Genomic DNA, 19,050 nt, shown 5'->3' with positions numbered 1-19,050 from the left:
TTTTTGATCATACCAAGAAAAACTCTGGATGGATTCACCAGAAATCAGAACTGATTTGATGGCACATCAGCAACATTAATGAGTTGCGTCTACTTTCAGTATGTACAGAGATGCTGAAGCTGCCTGTCTGTCTGAAGACTGGGCTATAGCCTGAAATTTTTCTTGTGGTTAGTTCTTTCAGATTATGTCTTGGAAGCCATGTCATGAGCTTGCCCAGTGGAGTCGAGCTCTCTACAGGTGAATTTGAATGACAATATCTCAATGGAAATATCACCTCACATATTCAGAGCAGAGCTGACTAGAAACATTTTCAGCTACAGGGCATGCTGACAGAAAGTGACTCATTATGAACCAGAAAAGGGCAGCTCACAGACATTAAGAAAGAGTACATTTCTCTTTATAAGAAATACTGAACTCACTACCCCCTGCTATGTATACCGAAGTCACTTAGTCTCAGGCTTTGCAGTCATGGATAACTTTAGTATTGTTAGGGGCTAGAAAGAATTGGTGATAGGATTCAGAAAGTGTTTTGACATATCAGGAACATGGTTTGTGCAAGACATGTATCTAGTGGTTTGGAGACCAAGAACCAGGAAATCTGGAGTTGGTATTAAGCCAAAGTCTGTGAAGACAGTCATCCCACTCCACGTAGGGAAATGCATATGTGAGAGAAGACTTCTGCACACATGCTATTTTTATGCAGGAGCTGATGGCACAAACTGGAGACCCTTTTAGATTGCTTATTTCAATTCTGGTATTGTCTACCTATACCGTATTACTTTCAGCTAGATGTGAATCTGAAGGGATATTTCTATCTGTATTCTGATGCTGCTTGTTATGCATTACTATATAACTGGTGCAATCAGGCTAAGTAAATTTAGGTGCGGCTCTTGGAATCTAGAAGCATTGCAAACACATTTTGTATAAGACGCAGTGAATGCAAAAAGCAATCACCTGCATCCAATATTCCATATCTGCTCTTTCCATATATGTATACTCATTGCTCATTAATAGTGTTCTTACAATGTCTGCCAGTTCATCTCTCTGCCCTGCCAGTGCAGCTTCCCAAGGGACTGCTGGTGTGCAAGAGCTGGCTGGTAGGTAAATGCTGCTTGTGAAAAGGCTGGTACACAGGAACACCGTAACAAAGATGTTGGACTGAAATGAACTTCCCATAAGTAAGTGCTTTTCACCTGCTCTCTTTTGCTTTCCTAATGGTTGCGTCAAGCCACTGTGGGCTAAATGGATTTATACATGAAGTGCATGCTTCCCTCCTAGGGTGAACAATCTGTTTAGGTGGAGGGAGTTTTGTGAAAGCCATGGTAGGGAGAGAAAGGGTAAATGCCTCTCCCACGCACTCTATAGTTCTGAGCCTGATCCCACTCCTCCACCACTATCCAGACTTCTTTTTCAACAGCAGATGTATTAGGTGCATTCAGAGATTGAATAAGTAATCTAGTTCATCCAAAAGCACATTTGGGCTATATTTCCACATCCAAATTCAAGACTGCCTTTAAAATATTCTCTCTCTCTCTCTCTGACATTCTTATTGTTCCAGAAATCAACTTGCAAACAAAAGCATGCAGTTTTGTGTTTTTGGAGTACAACTCCCCAAATTCCCCACAAATCTGTACACCTCTATCAGCTACTCTTAGTGTGCAGCTGCTTTTCCAGGTTTCAGACAGGAGCCTTTCTGATGCAGCTACTAGAGATTGGAACCAGAACTCAGAGCAGGTCATTTCTCTCCCAACTACTGTTTTTCAAGTTCATCTATTTCAGATGAGAGAAGGCGTGATGCCCAGTTTTCCTTCCTTTTAGAGGACCACTATGTCCATAACAATCAATCTTGCTCTGCACCTCCCATCTTCATGAGGGCATTGCACGAATCATCCTGCCAATTAAGCGATGCATCACAGGACCATCCGACGGGCTCAGAGGAAGAAGCTGCTCCCAGTTCCTTCTCTGGAAAACGGAAAGGCAACTCTCCTCTCCTGAGTGCTGCCAGCAGAGATGATTGTGTCCTGCTCTCACCCCACCACATCTTCAGCAGTACTTCTGCAATCCAGACTGTCTCCTTACCTTTGTTTGCACAAGCCATCCATTGCAAGGGGGTGACATCATAGTTGTGCTGCCCAACAGAAAAGGTGAATACTCGCACCTGTGAAAAATGACACAGAAGGCTTCTTTTTAATGCAGGAACATAAATTAGAAGTGTTCATCATCAAGTCCAAGGGGTTCACTGACATCCCTGACCCATAGATAAAATGGTTTCATTAGAAATATAAGCAAGCGTACACACAAGAACATCTCTCCCCCCCAATGTTCATTCAAATGGCAATTAAATTCTTGCCAGGTAGAAAGTTCAATTCCCCATTGTGCCTCCTGTGAGTAGAGCCAGCCTGGGTGGGCTTGGGCAAGCCACACAGTCCCAGGGTGCCCTTAGGAGAAGGGAATAGTAAACCACTTGTAAGTACTCTCTACCCTGAAAACTCTGAAAAGAGCTGCCATAAGTCAGAATTGATTTGACAGTACTTGATTATTATAACTAAGAACCAAATTGTATTCCTACAGGTCAGCATGAAACAGCTGAATGTCACCTTCCCCCTTCTGGATTGTCAGATATAAGCAACCCTGCCACTCACCCAGAAATTGCCTTTTGATATTTGCTACAATCTCCAAAAAGTCAGATCATGGGCACAATGGAATCTGGCTGCACGCAACTAGTTGGCTATAGCCAGGAGCTCAATATACACAGCAATGTTCAAGTGGATGCTGTGTACCCAATATCTCTGTGCAACACTGGATGTGCCTGAAACGTGATTTACATTCTATGCAGCTGTATGGCTTGATGAACTCTGTGTATAATTAATAGCTTGCCATTTGGAAGCTCAGTTCTTGACAACTGTCTGTATCACATTTAATTAGTAGAACAGAAATGTTTATTTGTAAAGTTGCAGCTGGCCTTCACCCAAATCCTCAAAGTGGCTCGCAAAGTCCATACACTCATTGACAAAATGAAGCTTTTAATATGACATACTTAACCAAGTGTCAGTTCCCACAATCACTGAATAGACAGTACCTGCAGAAAAAAAATGCATGAACATGCTGGTGCTTCTTGCTTTTCAATCCCATTACCACTACCCATTAATTGTGGTGTTTCCTTATGTTGTAGTTTGCTAGAAACATAATCCAATGTAGGATGGCAACAGGCCAGGAGTTTTCAAGAAGCTGGAATGCATCCAATAGCAGTATGGAATGGGCTTAAAATGAAGCAACTGAAATTATTTGTACTGCTCTTCATCACATACCAAATCACACAAGGATGAAATTATACTGGCCTTTGTTTTTTTTTAATAAAATTAATATTTCTGGACATACTTTGCATGAAGGGTGAAAACAGTTGAACTGCAATCCAACTTTCACTTACCTCAAAGCAAATCCCCATGGATATAGATACACTTCTGAGCAGCTATTAGTCTTTTTTTTTTAACTCACAGATTTTGAATATATCTCATAAACTGACACACTACAGTATGACTCCTTATCACCCTTTTTATTGGAGGGCAGGGTTGGTCCAATTTACCCCTATCCTCTAAATTAATAAACTCCAAAAAGTCATACTATTGTCAGTAGCTTTGCTCAGGTCTGATAAACCAAGTACTTGCAATTAAGGCTGCAATGAGTGTAAGCCCCGTTGAATTCAGTGGAATTAGAAATATAAAAGACTGAATTTCTTCTTCTTCTTTAATTATTAAGAAGGAAAATTACAATTATTAAAACTAAAACTAAAATACAAACTCAATAGTGACTACACGCAATACATATTCATAGAATCATAGAAAAGTGAAGTTGGAAGGGGCCTACAAGGCCATCAAGTCCAACCTCCTGCTCAATGCAGGAACACAAAGCATTGAACTTTTCCCATCCATGCCACTTTCACCCTTGGGACTAGGTGACCATAATATCAATTAGTACCACTTGATAAAGGGACGTGGTGGCTCTGAGGGTTAAACCGCAGAAGCCCTGGGCTGCAGGGTCAGAAGACCAACAGTCATAAGGTTGAATCCATGTGATGGAGGGAACGCCTGTCGCTTGTCCCAACTCCTGCCAACCTAGCAGTTCTAAAGCATGTAAATACGTGTAGATACTGTAACTAGGTACCACCATGGTAGGAAGGCAACGGCATTGCGTGCCTAATCATGCTGGCCACGTGACCATGGAAACCGTCTATGGACGAACGCTGGCTCTACGGCTTGGAGATGGGGATGAGCATCGCACCTTGGAGTCGAACACGACTGGACTAAATGTCAAGGGGAACCTTTACCTTACCTAACCACTTTTCACCCCATTCCTCTCCAAAAGTACATTGATTCTTCTGCTGGTATATAGCCTTTTCCCTTCAAAGACATACTCCATGTATAAATTCCATACATCTTTGAAATCATTAGACTTTACCATTCCTCTCCTTATTTTCATTTCCCATTTTAATTTATCATTAATTCCTAAACTCCACATTTCTTGATACCAATCTTCAAGGTTGATTTGTTTGTTGCTTTTCCAGTTCTTTCCAAATGTTAATCTTGCTACATAAACATTATAATAACTAACCCTTTCTGATCTTTTTTTCAAATGATCATTCTTCATTATGTAATTCATAATAATTGGTGATATCTGAATCCAATCATTTTTTGAATTTCTTTAAAAACCAGTGCCCATCCTTTCTTTCTTATTTCACATGTCCACCACATATGCATATAGGTTCCTTTTTCCTTTTTTCATCTCCAGCACTGAGATCGCATATTATTATTTGTTATTTCCAGTCTTACTAGGATTGAATCTCTGAGTAGACATACAAGGATTGTGCTCTAATTGCTTTTAATCCCTACTTCAACCAAAGAAGGCCTTCCTTTTAATCAGCCAGATATGGCGGGAGCCTTGTGGTGCAGTTATTAAACTGTAGTACTGCAGGTAACAGGGTCATGAAGAGTCAGACATGACTAATTTATTTATTTATTTATTTAATTTATTTATATCCCGCCTATCTGGTCGGGTCAGGACCACTCTAGGCGGCTAACAACTAAACAACTAAACAACAACAACAACTGCAGGTAAAACTCTGCTCACAACCTGGGTTCAATCTGAGGTAGCTGGCTCAAGGTTCACTCAGTCTTCCATCCTTCCGAGGTCATTAAATTGAGTACCCAGCTTGCTGAGGGGGGGGGCAATGTGCAGCCTGCATAATTAAATTATAATCCGTCCAGAGAGTGCTTTAAGCGGTATGGGGCTGTATAGAAGTAGTACACTTTTCTTTTTTTGCTTCAAAACAACTGCTAAATATATATCTGTACATATCCTATTCACAAACAAGTGAAATACAGCATTTCTGGGGGGGGGGGGAAGAGAATTAAAATGTTCCCAATTCCACAGGTTATGGGATCAAGCTTGCAAGGTCAAGAGGACAGATATCACAATGGCCTTTGTTGCACAGAGAAAGAGCAGAAGCTCTTTTATAGGAAGGGAATGTCTGATGCCCAAGGTGAGTTCCCAGCAGGAACCACAAAGAAGTTCAGTTGTACTTCTTGGGGACTTCTTTACATCAACAGGTAATTACCTCTCCAGCTCACTCAGGCTAGATCTAGTGGCAAATCTTGAGCCACTTGCTTCTCAAAGCCTGGCCTAGGGCTAGAGCAGGAGTGACCACCTCTCTTTTCTTCCTCCTTGCTCCTCCATGGAGGAAAATCTAGTCGAAAGGACTGGGGAGGGAACCTGCCTGTAACTTCTCAAAGTCGCCTTCAGCGGAGAGATGAGGAGCTGTGGGGTGGGGGAATAAGTTGAAACGGCAGCAGGGGGCACTTTGCAGCCATGGGTGTTGCTTCGTAAGTTTAATTTCCAATTTAAACTTGAGAAATAAGTCCAAGTTCTGATTTATTTATAACAGTTAATATAATTTAAATAAAATTCAAACTGAGCTACCATCTAATTAACTAAAAAACAAACCCAATTTATTTCGGCTACTGCTGTCTTCTGAAGACTGGCTATCTTTAACTCCTCCGTCATCTCTCGGCAAGAGCTTCCTTTTTTTGGAAACAACCTCTGCTGCCCCCACATCCGTAATTTCTATCCTGCCTTGTTTGACAGAGCTTGGAAATATGATATAAACACGTAAAGGTCATTTTCTTTTTCTAACTAATCAGTCTGAAGGTATTAGATGCTTTAGGTCCGATGTGTAATAGCAGGATCCCTATGAAATGCTTGCATCATCAGCTGAGATAGTCATCAGTCTGAAAGTGCAGCTCTGGCTTGGGTGTAGCACTTTACTGTCCTGGAAACCGGTGGAAGAGAAAGATGATGCTTTGGTGCACTGTCCTTTTTTCTCATACTTGAGGGCTCTAATCTGGTTTAAGAAGAGCATCCTTTGTTCTTATTTTCACCCTCCTCTTCCCTCATGTCTACAAAGACGGAAAGATAATATGTGGAGGATAGAAGCAGCCTATTTTAAATTAATGCCAATTGAGTGAAAGCTGATAATTCTATCTATGCTTAATTCTGACGGAATCCATTTAAAACATAGTAGTACTGACAATGATACACCTTTTGCTGAAGTTATAGGCTATGCAAAGTTTGAAAGGAAGTTCTGTCCACTTTCTATGCTGGCATTTCAAGGTCGGTGCAGGTAATAAAACCACTGCCAGCATGTTAGACGCCCCATTAAAGGGGCAGTGGCTCAGTGCAGGAGCAGACAGGCAGGAAGATCAACTGTCTAAATAGCTCGCATCAAATGAGGCGGAATCCAGCAATAAAGCATGAGGTAGTCACTCTCCCCATCTCCACCCATCACTGTGCCTGCACATTTGGACATGTTTCTTGACTCATTTATAATGTTATGTGTGCAAAGATCTGAGTGGCCTGATGCTGCCTTCCATCACATTGCTTAGTGGCTCACGCATGGATGTTGTTTGTAAAAGATTCTCACAGTTTACACAAGTGAAGAAGAGGCATTGTATGACTTTCCCTGTGCTCCTTCTTCATGCTGTCTAAACTTCCATGGGCTACATTCCTGGCAGACAGCAGAAAAATCATGGTTTTGCCTATTTCCACTTTCTGATTCCAAGACAGACTTGAATCTACAAGTTCAATTGTCTTTGTCAAATCTGACGTGTAACCAAATGCCTCCGCATTGGTTAAAAATAAAACAAATAAATGGTGAATCATTCAATCCCTAGCTAAACCAGATGTATTTTCTATACAGGAGAGCATCTCCTCTCCTCCTGTCTTCTAAGCAACAAAATAGCTGAGGCCATTTTGGAATCTAGCTTGCCAGATGCTGTGAGTGAGAGGTTTATTTTGGTTTCCGCCCGAGAGCCAGAAACACTTAACAGGAATGATGTAGTAATTTTCTTCATTTCTAACAAGTTCCCTCGACCTGAATCAATAGCATTTTCCATTTCCAGCTAAGGGCTAGGTCATATATTGAAGCATGAAATTTCTCTACGTATTCAACTAAAGAAAGAATGCTCTTTTTACATTTATTTTTAATATCCCTACTTTTATGTTCTGATCTAGCTTTATCCAGATGGGTTTGCTTGTTAAATAATACCTACCTTATGATATTCAAAACATCATACATCTATTTTAGGCATGTGTTTATAGTGAGTTAAGGGACGATCTGAGATTCAGGAGTTCGACTGCAGAATTGTCTTGCTTCTAGCCTAAGTTCAATGTTGTCATGGAGATCTTAGAGAACTGGCTCTCAACTTTAGGCCTCTAGATCAGTGGTCCCCAACCTTGGGCCTCCAGATGTTCTTGGACTTCAACTTCCAGAAATCCTGGCCAGCAGTGGTGGTGGAGAAGGCTTCTGGGAGTTGTAGTTCAAGAACATCTGTAGGCCCAAGGTTGGGGATCACTGCTCTAGATGTTTTGGATGTACTCCCAGAACCCTAGGCTATTGATCATGCTGATTGGGACTTCTAGAAGGTGATGTCCAAACATCTGGAGAGCCAAAGACTGAGAATTATTGGCTTAGAGCAATGGTTCCCAACTTTTGGTCCCCATATGTTCTTGGACTACAACTCCCAGAAATCTTGGCCAGCATAGCTAGTGGTGAAGGCTATGCACCTATCTAGAAGTTAGACAAAAACATTGTTTCCCTCCAACAAGGGCAGAAAAAACACAGGAGGCTGCTTGCACTACACAGAAACCACGGTCTAGTGTCACAAAGTGACTAAACTGCATAATGACACTATCTGTTGCGGCTCCCAGACTCTGAAATGCCCTCCCAGAGGAGGCTAAACTGGCCCCATCTTTACTGTTCTTCCACAAGCAGGTGAAGATCTTCCTCTTCAGGAAAGCTTTCCCTGAATGGCAGCCATGTGGGTTTTTTTTTTAAATGGATTGTTCTGCCTTACTGTAATGGGAATGTGTTTTGGACCTGTTTATGTTTTTTGGGTCCTGAATTCATTAATCCTTTCAGTATTGCATACTCATCGTTACTAACTTAAAAACTGTCTTTAATTGTTGTAAGCTGCTTTGGAGAAAGCTGCTTAAGGAGAAAGATGGGTTAAAATTAATTAATTAATTAATTAATTAATTAATTAATTAGTTAATTAATTAGTTAATTAATTAGTTAATTAATTAATTAATTAATTTTCAAATGTCATCTCCCTCAAGTCTTGTGGTTCAAAAGACAAGAACAAGGTTTTTCTCTGAACAATTGTTAAGTGAGTCAGGATGGAAGTCTGATGTCAACTCCTCTTAAAAGCAAGTGAAATCTTTGGAAACACATGAAGACTGAAAATTAGCTCTTGCTTGCTCATCACAGATAATACTTGTAATAACTGAGCACCTTCAGTGCTGGATGAGGGAGTATCGCCTGGCTATATGGTACAGGGAACCACGAGCAAACTCCTTAGACAGCAGCATCCCTAGCTTCCCTCAGTAGTGAGCACTCCAGCTAGGGAAGCTGGGACTGGAGTAGAGTGGTGTTTTCAAGAGAAGAAACACTCACATTATGATGGCCCATTAATGGTGATGGCAAGTAGTAGCAAGAGGTGGACATATTACAGAGTCTGAATCATATAAAATAATATGGCTGCAAATTTCAGTAATGCGACATCAGCGCAACTTATTGAAGGTTACAAAATAAAATATCAAGGACCTATTCATTATGCACCACTGAAACAAAGTAGTGAGTGGAGCAAGTCAGTTTTTTTTTTTAAAGGGTGACAACTGTCAGAGAGCAAAGCTTTCAGGGAGGTGTCTTTGAATGCTTAAGGTCCTGTGTACAACATCTAGCAGTCTCAATGCTATGCATTCAAGTCTGTTTGTTTCGCTGCAGTCCTTTGATCCATGCTAGTGCAAACATCATGACTCAAAAGTTACTCAGGGAGTATATATGAAACCATGCGGAAGACTAACCGCGCAGTGGGTTTGGGAGTGTACAATTAAGTACCAACACCTGATAAGCTCATATATTCCACATGTGAGAAGAAACATTTCCCCTGCAAACTTGCACAGGTAGAAAGCAGTGATGAGAGGAGGAGAGGGGCTAGCTCTTCCTCTCCATGTGTGGTAGCTCATCCAGGTAGGAAACGACTGAATAAGATTATACATTCAAACTGAACCCAGTGTTCAGCATTTCAAGCTTCATACAGCGGCATATAAGTTTGTGGTTCTCTACTGCCTGCTCCACTACTTACATATTTCAATTTACTTACTACCAGGAGTTGTCTAGCACTGAAGGCTTAAATTTATATATAAATATTTTGTAATGTTTGGCAAATATCATACATAATCATTTTTAGAGTATTTTGAAAATAATGCATTTATGGTTTTTAAAAACACTACATTGGAGCCAGTATATAACCAGTATATATAAAGTGATGGAAGAAATATATAGATGTAAATAAATTGAAAGTGCTCTTGCTTTTGCTTCCAAGCCATGACAACTCTTTCAATGGTAAATACTAATTTATGCACTAGTTGATTGTCTATACAGATCTCATGGCTAAAATAAATATCAGCCAAAATCCTGTTTCTTAGTGTAGTAAAGCACACCAGAGTAGGCCAATTGAATCAATGTGGATTTAGTAAATCAACTCTTCCATAAGTTTATTGATTCAAATGGGCCTACACTAACTGTGACTTACTTTAGCATAGAATCAATAGAACTTATGGAGTTAGCTCAATAAATTTTTTTATTCAATTGGCCTACTCTAGTGTGATTTACCACATTAAGCAACGGGATTTTGGCTACTATTATAATTATCCTTGCTTCTTCTTATTTACATATATATCTTTTTACCAATATAACTACTAGGGAAGCATGGGAGAAACATATTTTTATATTCTCACCTTAAGATCCAAAATTGGCTAGTTACAGCTCTGCTCTGGAGTTTGGGTAATGACCAAAGACTTATCTGAGTCCCTATTCTGGAAGCTCATAGACAGTCACATCCTTCTGCTCAGGTGTCCCAGGGACTGGCATACTGCCAGTCTGAAGATAACATATAGCTGTTGTAAGCAGCATCAGTCCTAAATCTCTCATCAGTTTGCTTTTATGGACAACCCCAGGCTCTGATACTCTGAGAGAGGAAAAACATATCTGCAGCCAGTTTTTCCGCACCATGTACACTTTCATATGCCTTTGCTAGGATGCCCCCAGCTTTATGAATTGGTTTTAATCATCAAACAACAACAAAAATCAGACAAGAGGTCTGTTTGTGATTTTAACTTACACACATATAAATCACCAACACAATTCTCGCCATTGTAGCTTTTTGTCATAAGAGAGTTGCTCAGCCCTTTGATAGTTTTGGTGGCCCTTTTCTGAAACTTTGCAATATCTTTTCTGAAGGGACTAGGATGAGACATTCTATTCCAATAGAGGCTGCAATACAGATGTGCAGAAGTACTGTATGATCTGGGCAGATTCATTTTAAACTGTACAAGTGCCCAGCGTGCAGTTTTTGTTCTTCAGAAGTGATGAAGAAATGGAGAAAGGGTTGCAAATCTATTGGCCCTCCATTTGGGTATATGTGTGCATGGAAGCTGGTGGCTGTACAAGGACAGCAACAGGAAAACGGTAGCTACGTAACTAGACGCAAGTTGAAGACTCACTGTTTTGTTGGGCCAGTTGTACTTCTCAAAGACGTCCTGCACTCGATCTTCTCCTCCATCAGTGAACATCATGATCATCTTATTGCAATTAGCTCTGGTGATGTTGGACTGCAAGTAAGAAACAGAGTTATAGGAGAGAATTGCAAGGTAAATAGTGTTGGAAGAGAACTCCAAATGCATCTATACATATAATGCATAGATAAGAACTGTGACTGAAAAAGAAAAAGGAGAGAGGAGACACACAAACATTATCTAAAAGAAGAATTTACCAAAATTACATTTGTTGTTCACAGCTCTCAGAATCTCCCAACCCACTTATCCACTAGTCATACTGGCTTAGCCACCGTGAGGGACAAGAGTCTAATAAATGTAACTTCTCTAAGTACTGCTCCTCTATACCATTCCACAAGGGAAGTCAGTCAGGCCCAGCAGTAAAACAGTGATGTGTTCACCACACTTTGACAAAGCGTGTGTGACATCCATAGTTTTTCCTACACAGAAATAAGATTAGTGAAGGCAAATACCCATGTATAAAACAGCCATCAGACTTCTCTGTCAGAACCAATTAAGGGAAAATGAGGTTTTAAATGTGAAGGAAAGCAGCGGCGGTGTGTCTGAGCATGCCTGTCAGTCTGGGTGCTCTCATGTGAATGTGTTCACGTGTGTGCCCATGCTTTTTTAAACTTATAATAGAGAAGGGCATATTATGTATATGTCTGCATGTTTAAGCAGAAGAACAGTAGTAAATTCTGGAGCCAAAGCTTCCTGCGTCTCTGCCAGAAACTGGCAGTGAAGAATCTGTTTTCTTTAGCTGCTTCTCCAGGGGTGAAGGTGGTGCAGATGAACAGGGAGAAGGAGGGGCTGCCGGGCTGGAAATTATGTTGTGGCTATTACTGCTCAGCGATTAATAGGGCTATTCATCTTTATTTTGCCCAACGTCACTATAGCCTGTCTGATTCGAGCCCTCTCAGATGGGCCCTGCTAACTTTCTAATGAAATGGAAGATGCAGCTGCTTCCATTGGAACAGAAGCATCAGCTGCCAAACTTTTCCATTTATCTACAGAGGAGCGTGCGGCACCAATGCCATGCCCCAATACAGCCCTGTTCCTAAAACATGAAAACACATGGATTGTCAGGAAGAGTCATGTTGATGCTCGCAGCCCCTTTTACCACTCTGACACGTGCTATGTCAGTGGGGCAAATGTGGTAGGAAATGTAATGCAATGGGAGATGCTTCCAGAGGTTGCCAGGGAACAAGCTCCTCCACTCGCAGCATTTCCTCCTTGAAAGCAGAGACCATGTGGTGTAGTGGTAAGAATGCCAGAAAACGGCTGGGGGATTTAGGTATTTTAAACCACCATCCACCTGGTGCATTGATGGGTGATCTCAGGGGGATTAAGTCCTGGAACTCATGGGATGACTCCAAAATAGGCTAATCCCCCTCACAGAGTTGTTGTGAAGGTAAAATAATCTGTTCCTCCCCTCTCACTCACACTATATCTTCACAACAATCTCAGCTTCTTTGAAAGAAAGGCAATACATATATTAAACAAATAAATATAGACATGTAATGTGTTTGCAGCTGGCTTGATAGCTCAAGGAGTTGGGTACCTGGTTGGGGAGTCAGGGGTTGGGAGTTTGATTCCTCAATAGACCTCTTGGGAGAAAAAGCCAGCCTGTGTGGCCTTGGGCAAGCTGCACAGTCCCAGGGTTCCCCCCCCCCCCAGAAGATGGGAATGGTAAACTATTTCTGAGTACTCTGTACCTAGGAAACCCTGAGAAGGGTCACTATAATGTAATTATTATTAATGTGTTTCCAGACCCATGGCAGCATTTGGAGCTGCAGCAGCATCTTTGTTAGCTTAGAGGAGCTGCCCCTCCCCCCTTATTTTGAAGCATTTCCTGTAACTTAAATCTAAGCTTGGAAGCAACTAGTGACTTGATAGTCCAGGTTCAGCAATAGCTATGCTGTTTGGGAAAATCTGCGAGTTGTGGTCCAAAAACACAAATCTGAAGAAGGAATTTCTGTGAGAGAAATGTTTTAGGTTAAAATCTACTGTCCACAGGGAAAATTGAAAAAGAGATACCAAAGAGAACAAACTCCAAACAATGAAGTCAGACCATGGAGTTCTGTGTGAGTTTGTACTAGTATCTCAGTTGGTTTACAGAACACACTATAAACCACCATCTTCCTGAGGCAAGAATGAGTGATTTCAAGAGGACTGAGGCCAAAATGTTTGCCACCAGTTCTCGCCATGGGCCACACTGAGCCTAAAAATGGCTCTGGGGCAGCCTTGGGGAGGCTGCAAAGATGTCTTTGGGCACCACATACGGCCCACATGCTGTATGATGCCAGCCCTGGCCTAGGGGTTTAGAGCAGCCTACATTGGTACCTTTTTAACCTCACAACAATCCTACAAGGGAAGCTAAGGTGATAGGCGGTGACTGGTCTAAAGACACACAAAGAGCTTCATTGTTAAAAGGGATGGGATTTAAACCTTGGTCCCTTTGGTTCTAGACCAAAATACATTCACTCAGTGTTTCAATCAAAAAGGATGTGAACTACGAGCAGACAAGGCACTTCTGATGATACTTTGTTACTTTTAGTTGGGAAACACCTGGAAAATGGCAACTATAGGAATTATACTGTGAATTTGCAACATACTGTACTTATTGTTTACACAGTTGCAGGTAACCGCTCTAGAGTTCATACATCTCAGGGCCAAATGAATTGTGTTGCCAGAGTTAAGTGCAGATATTTCCAATGTTTCCCCCCTTCAGCAGCTGCTGGGAGGGGAAAGTTTGGGTAGTAGCTGCGGAACAAGGATGGGAATTGTCTACACATTATTATCTGAATACTATTAGCAGGAAAGGAAAGGAAATACTGGAGATTCATGGGAACATCTCTGAACTTGGCGTCTAGGTTGCCCCACATTCTCTCACATGTATTTTATTGGAAGGTTTCTAGGTTTCCTGTGTTTACAGCTTCCCCAGGGATTTAAACTCTGTGCTTACATTTTGCAGCTGTTCAAAGGCATACTCAAAGCCAGCTTTGTAGTCTGTGGTTCCTTGAGCCTCCATTACTTCCACTTTCTCTTTGAAGACCTTCTTGTTGCGAACATTTGCCTGGACCAAGTGCTTGAAACAGGATACGGGTTGTGCTTTTTGGTTAAACTAGAAAGCCAAAGATAGAGAGTTGCAACACATTAGAAATCATGAACCTTGCCTGCAAAATCATGAACCTTGCCTGCACTTGAGCTCCAGATCCTAAATCTATGCCTTTTATCTATCCATCAAAATTGAGTATGCCTCCTCTTTCTGTTCTCTTCCTGCAACCCAGCTTAACAGCAACATTAAAACAACATATAAAATGTAAATATTTTTATTATTTAATGATTTTAATGCCTTTTGTGATTTACATTGCTTTAGTTGTCTGCTAACCATCTTTCAATATTAATTTTAGTGGGAAGTTGTGATGGACATATACTAAACAAAACAAAATAACGGAAGCATGAATTTTCTGAACATTACAAAGACATGTTATCTTGATCCAACTAGCAAAGTCATCTACCTGGAGGTAGCTGAGAAAGTTGACTGGCAAATGAAAAAAAAAATAACAGAGGCAGGTTCCCGTTGTTGGTAGAGACCCTGCAATCCCAGGGGAATTCAGTCCTCCTTACCATCATTTGCGGCTGCCACCCAGATTTGCTCCAGCTCAAGCCACTGAGACATCCCCAGTATTGCAAGGGTATTGCAGATGTGATGACCAAGGCTCAGTTGGAATAGAAAGCAGCCAGGTTGTCGGGGTATGTACATGGGAACAGATGGCAAGGAGAGGTTTGCTTTCCCTTCACAACCCACAAAAGCTCCCCCTCTATTTGGGATGACCTGCGGGAAACCTTAAAAGGATCTGACTGGCTCCCCGAGTGCCAGATTGGCTCATGCCATGAATTAAAAACTGACACAACTATAAAGACAGTGAAACAGAATGAATCAATTAAACATAAATAATTATCATCATAATAAAAAAGAAAGCACAGAATTAAAACTATTTTAAATATATATTTTTAAAAAACACAAGTGAAAAAGAAAATGTGTAGCACCCACCATCAGAAGACCAGTAGCCTGTGAGTTGTCAAAGGCCTATCTAAATATAAAGATACAGTAGTTGCATACTGGATAAGAACAACAGGGAGAGATCCAGGTTAGCTTCCCCTAAAAGTAGGTTCCACATCCCGAGAGCAGCTATTGGGGAATTCATATCTGCCTCCCGGGATCACACTCTTTGTCTTAAGACTCTGAACGGGCATAGATTGGGGATATTTAGCCACAGAAGACAGAATTGCTTGGCTACGTCTGACACCGACTGCTTGGGGGTCAGTCCAAGCCAACGCTCAGTACTGGTCAACCAAGGCAGAAAGAGAGCGAGAGCAAGAGAAAAGAAGAAAAACCCACTGCCACAAAAATATTTTGCGGGTTCAACCTTTTAACAAGATGAGGCCTACACGTGGCCTCAGGATGCCACCAGCACAAAAGATCTTCTGGCCAAAAAAAGTGAACTGGTGTTCATAAAAGCCTTCAATAGTGGCAATTCTCATTTAAAACAAGGAAAACTCACCACCCAACACACCCAGATTCCCCATTAAAACATTTGTTTACATGACTGGAAATGGACTTCTTGCCTCCTCTGGTCTGGTGCCTTTGGGTAGGCCTATGATAAACCCAGAAGAAAATGGCTCCCAGATTCCAGGTGCTAACCCATTTCTACATTAAAAAACTACAATGTTTTTTTTAAAGACAAGTGAATACCTAAATTATTCCTGTTAAATAGTGGTTCCCAATTTTGCTTAAGCCAGGTGTTCTTGGACTGCAACTCCCAGAAACTCCAGCTAGCACAGCTGATGGTGAAGGCTTCTGGGAATTGCAGTCCAAGAACATCTGATCTGAAGAAGTGGACATGTCCACGAAAACTCACATTAAAATACAGCATATAATAATTTTAAGGTGCCACAATGTTTTTGTCTTTTTGTTTGTTTTGTTTTTGCAAGAACATTTGGATTGCTCAAGGTTGGGAACCACTGCTGGAAAGTAATGGTTCATGGTATCCAGAATGTAAGTCATTTTCTTGTTGTCTTAATAGTTCATTGTTAACAACAATCAACATATTCTTGATGTCTTCCTAGGAGTCACTGAAGAACAAATTTAGAAGTTGTAAACCACTGGAATTGACAAAATACCTTCTCTACCTCACCTCTTTCTCTCATCTTTTGACTCCTTCCTCCACTACTCAGATATTGCCAAGGACTGTTATTACCTGCCTCTGAAAAACCCAGCACACGCCTGGCCCTGGTGTGAGATAAGCTAATCAATAACAGTGACTGCAGTGATCCAGGAAATACACAGAATTCAGCATTTGAGACTTCTGTAATCAGGTGTTGAGTGTATTCTTAATTTTGACTTATGGTGACCCTTCTCAGGGTTTTCTAATAAAGAATACTCAGAAGTGGTTTACCATTTCTTTTTTCTGGGGGCAACCTGAGGCTGTGCACCTTGCCCAAAGCCACACAAGTTGGCTCAGTGGGGAATTGAAATCCCAGCCTCTGGCACAACAGCTAGATACGTAAACCACTGATCTCTCTCTCTCTCTCTCTCTCTCTCTCTCTGTCTCTGTGTCTGTGTGTCTGTGTGCATGCGCGCACGCATGTGTGTCTAAACTGCTCAGAGTAGCTGATTCTTGTTTAATACCCACAGATCAGCACTAACCTGATACACTCTGTTAGTACAGTATATATGCAAAATATGCTCATACATCGAAAGCTCAAAAAACATGGACAAGATTGCTAATTTTTTTAGAACTGCAGAATATTATGAGCCATCTTATGTTTTAGGATTGTTTCAAATTTTGAAAGAAAATAAATCTTTAAAAGAAAAGATTTCAATAGCATGACAGATATGTCAATGTGACAAACCCAGACCTACTGGGATCTGCCACACGTTAACTAAGCTGCCACCAACCATTCCCTATAAGAAGTCACACAGACCAGGGATGGATTTTTAAACAAATAAAGAACAAGGTTTATTTAAAACAACACACAGGGAAAATAAAATGATCAGGTGAATAAGATATAGTAACGTGGCTTAGTCTCATTCATACATGCATACAGTTTGGTTCACACAGAACATTTAACTTGAAGCACAGACCCTGAACCTATCAGTTCTGGCTAACCAACAGACACCTGAACCTATCAGGTTGGTACTGACACACAGTAGTACCCTGTCTGACACACAGACTCCCACACCAGCTTCTTCTTCCCAGCTGCTGCTTCTTCACATCCCAGCGTCTGCTACTTCACCACACAGGCTTCACATATATATACAGTACAGCCCCACCTCCTGATGTCCCGCCTTCCACTCCCCATAGGATGGAACTTTCCTTCCAAACCCATGACAGACAGGTAACATCAGTGCTGTATGTAACACCTCCCCTCTTTATAAGTTGTTTTGTAGGGGGAAAGCTAAGGTGCTTTTTCCCAAAAAACAACCTGGTTAAAACACACCAAAACAGTTATACATACAATATCATACTTACTTATACTTACATTCTAAGTTAACCATATCAATTAGGCATTTAACCATTTACCATATACATTACATCAATTTACCTTTATTCATACAAACCAAATTCAAAAAATAGGTACATTTAACTTTTTGTCATCAATATATATACGTAGTCCATGTTCTTTCGCCGTCTTCATTCTTCAGGTCTTCTTGACAAGGCGTCAGCAACACAGTTCACTGACCCTCTGACCACCTTCACTTCAAAGTCATAGTCCTGTAGGTTTAAAGCCCACCTCATAAGTTTGCTATTGTGGGTTTTCATTGTCTTTAACCATTGCAGTGGTGAATGGTCAGTGCACAGAACAAAATGTCTTCCCCAGATGTAAGGCTTGGCCTTCTGGATCGCGTAGACTATGGCCAAACACTCCTTCTCCACGGTTGCCAAATGTCTCTCACCTTTTTGAAGTTTCCTACTCAGGTAGGACACTGGATGCTGGTCACCATTCTCATCCTCCTGGCACAGAACTGCTCCTACCCCGCTGTTAGACGCATCGGTGTAGATGATGAACTCCCGGTCGAAGTCTGGAGCACGCAGCACTGGATAGTTGATGAGCGCCTGCTTCAACCTCTGGAACGCCTCCTCACAGTTGCTGGTCCACGGGATGCGGTCATCAGCCTTCTTCCTCGTCAGATCGGTCAGCGGAGCCGCAATCTCGCTAAACCTCGGGATGAACTTTCTGTAGTAGCCCACCAACCCAAGAAATGATTTGACTTTTTTCTTGGTGTTGGGTCTAGGCCAATCACGAACATCTTCTATTTTGGCCTCGAGGGGTTTTATCACTCCTCCCCCTACCATGTGACCCAAATATTTTGTTTCTGGGATACCCAGCTGCAGTTTGTTCTCTTTGCAGAGCCTAGGCCAAAGCACTTCCTCCCCTGGGTTAAAGTGCCTCTCACTGGCTCTCTGGTTATCCCAAGCTTTCTTTCTGACCTTTTGAGCTTGCAGGGTCTCTGCTGCTAGCTCTAGGTTTCTCTTTAGGTCCTTCCTCAAAGAGTCTCTATATGTCACAACATCTTGTGGGTCATCCTGGGTGATCTGCTCCCAATTTTGTTTGATCAAATCAAGGGGCCCTTTCACCCTCCTCCCAAATAAAAGTTCAAATGGACTGAACCCGGTACTGGCTTGTGGCACTGATCGATAAGCGAACAAAAGGGATTGCAGCTTCTGGTCCCAATTGTTTGGATTCTCTGCCAAGTAAGCCCTAATCATGCGCATTAGAGTCCCATTGAACTTCTCAGTTAACCCATTACTTTCAGGATGATAGGCAGTGGTTTCCTTGTGCTTAATTCCACAGATTTGCCATAAGCGTTTCATG

The 19,050-nt window shown here is 41.5% G+C and overlaps 1 protein-coding gene across 2 annotated transcripts in view; it reads right to left on the bottom strand.

Annotated features, from left to right (window-relative positions):
- The window catches only part of CACNA2D2 (calcium voltage-gated channel auxiliary subunit alpha2delta 2), a 751,645-nt gene that overhangs the window by 102,215 nt on the left and 630,380 nt on the right, over positions 1–19,050 (bottom strand). For both annotated transcript variants that reach the window (XM_072989818.2, XM_072989819.2), the window contains exons 11-13: positions 14,132–14,290; positions 11,116–11,223; positions 2,080–2,158 (exon numbers count right to left, since the gene is read on the bottom strand). In XM_072989818.2, coding sequence (XP_072845919.1) covers positions 2,080–2,158; positions 11,116–11,223; positions 14,132–14,290 — 346 coding nt within the window. The remainder of the gene's footprint in view (positions 1–2,079; positions 2,159–11,115; positions 11,224–14,131; positions 14,291–19,050) is intronic.

This window comes from Pogona vitticeps, chromosome 2 (genome assembly GCF_051106095.1).
Source record: "Pogona vitticeps strain Pit_001003342236 chromosome 2, PviZW2.1, whole genome shotgun sequence".
NCBI classification, from domain to species: Eukaryota; Metazoa; Chordata; class Lepidosauria; order Squamata; family Agamidae; genus Pogona; species Pogona vitticeps.
This window is presented reverse-complemented; position numbering and strand designations above follow the sequence as displayed.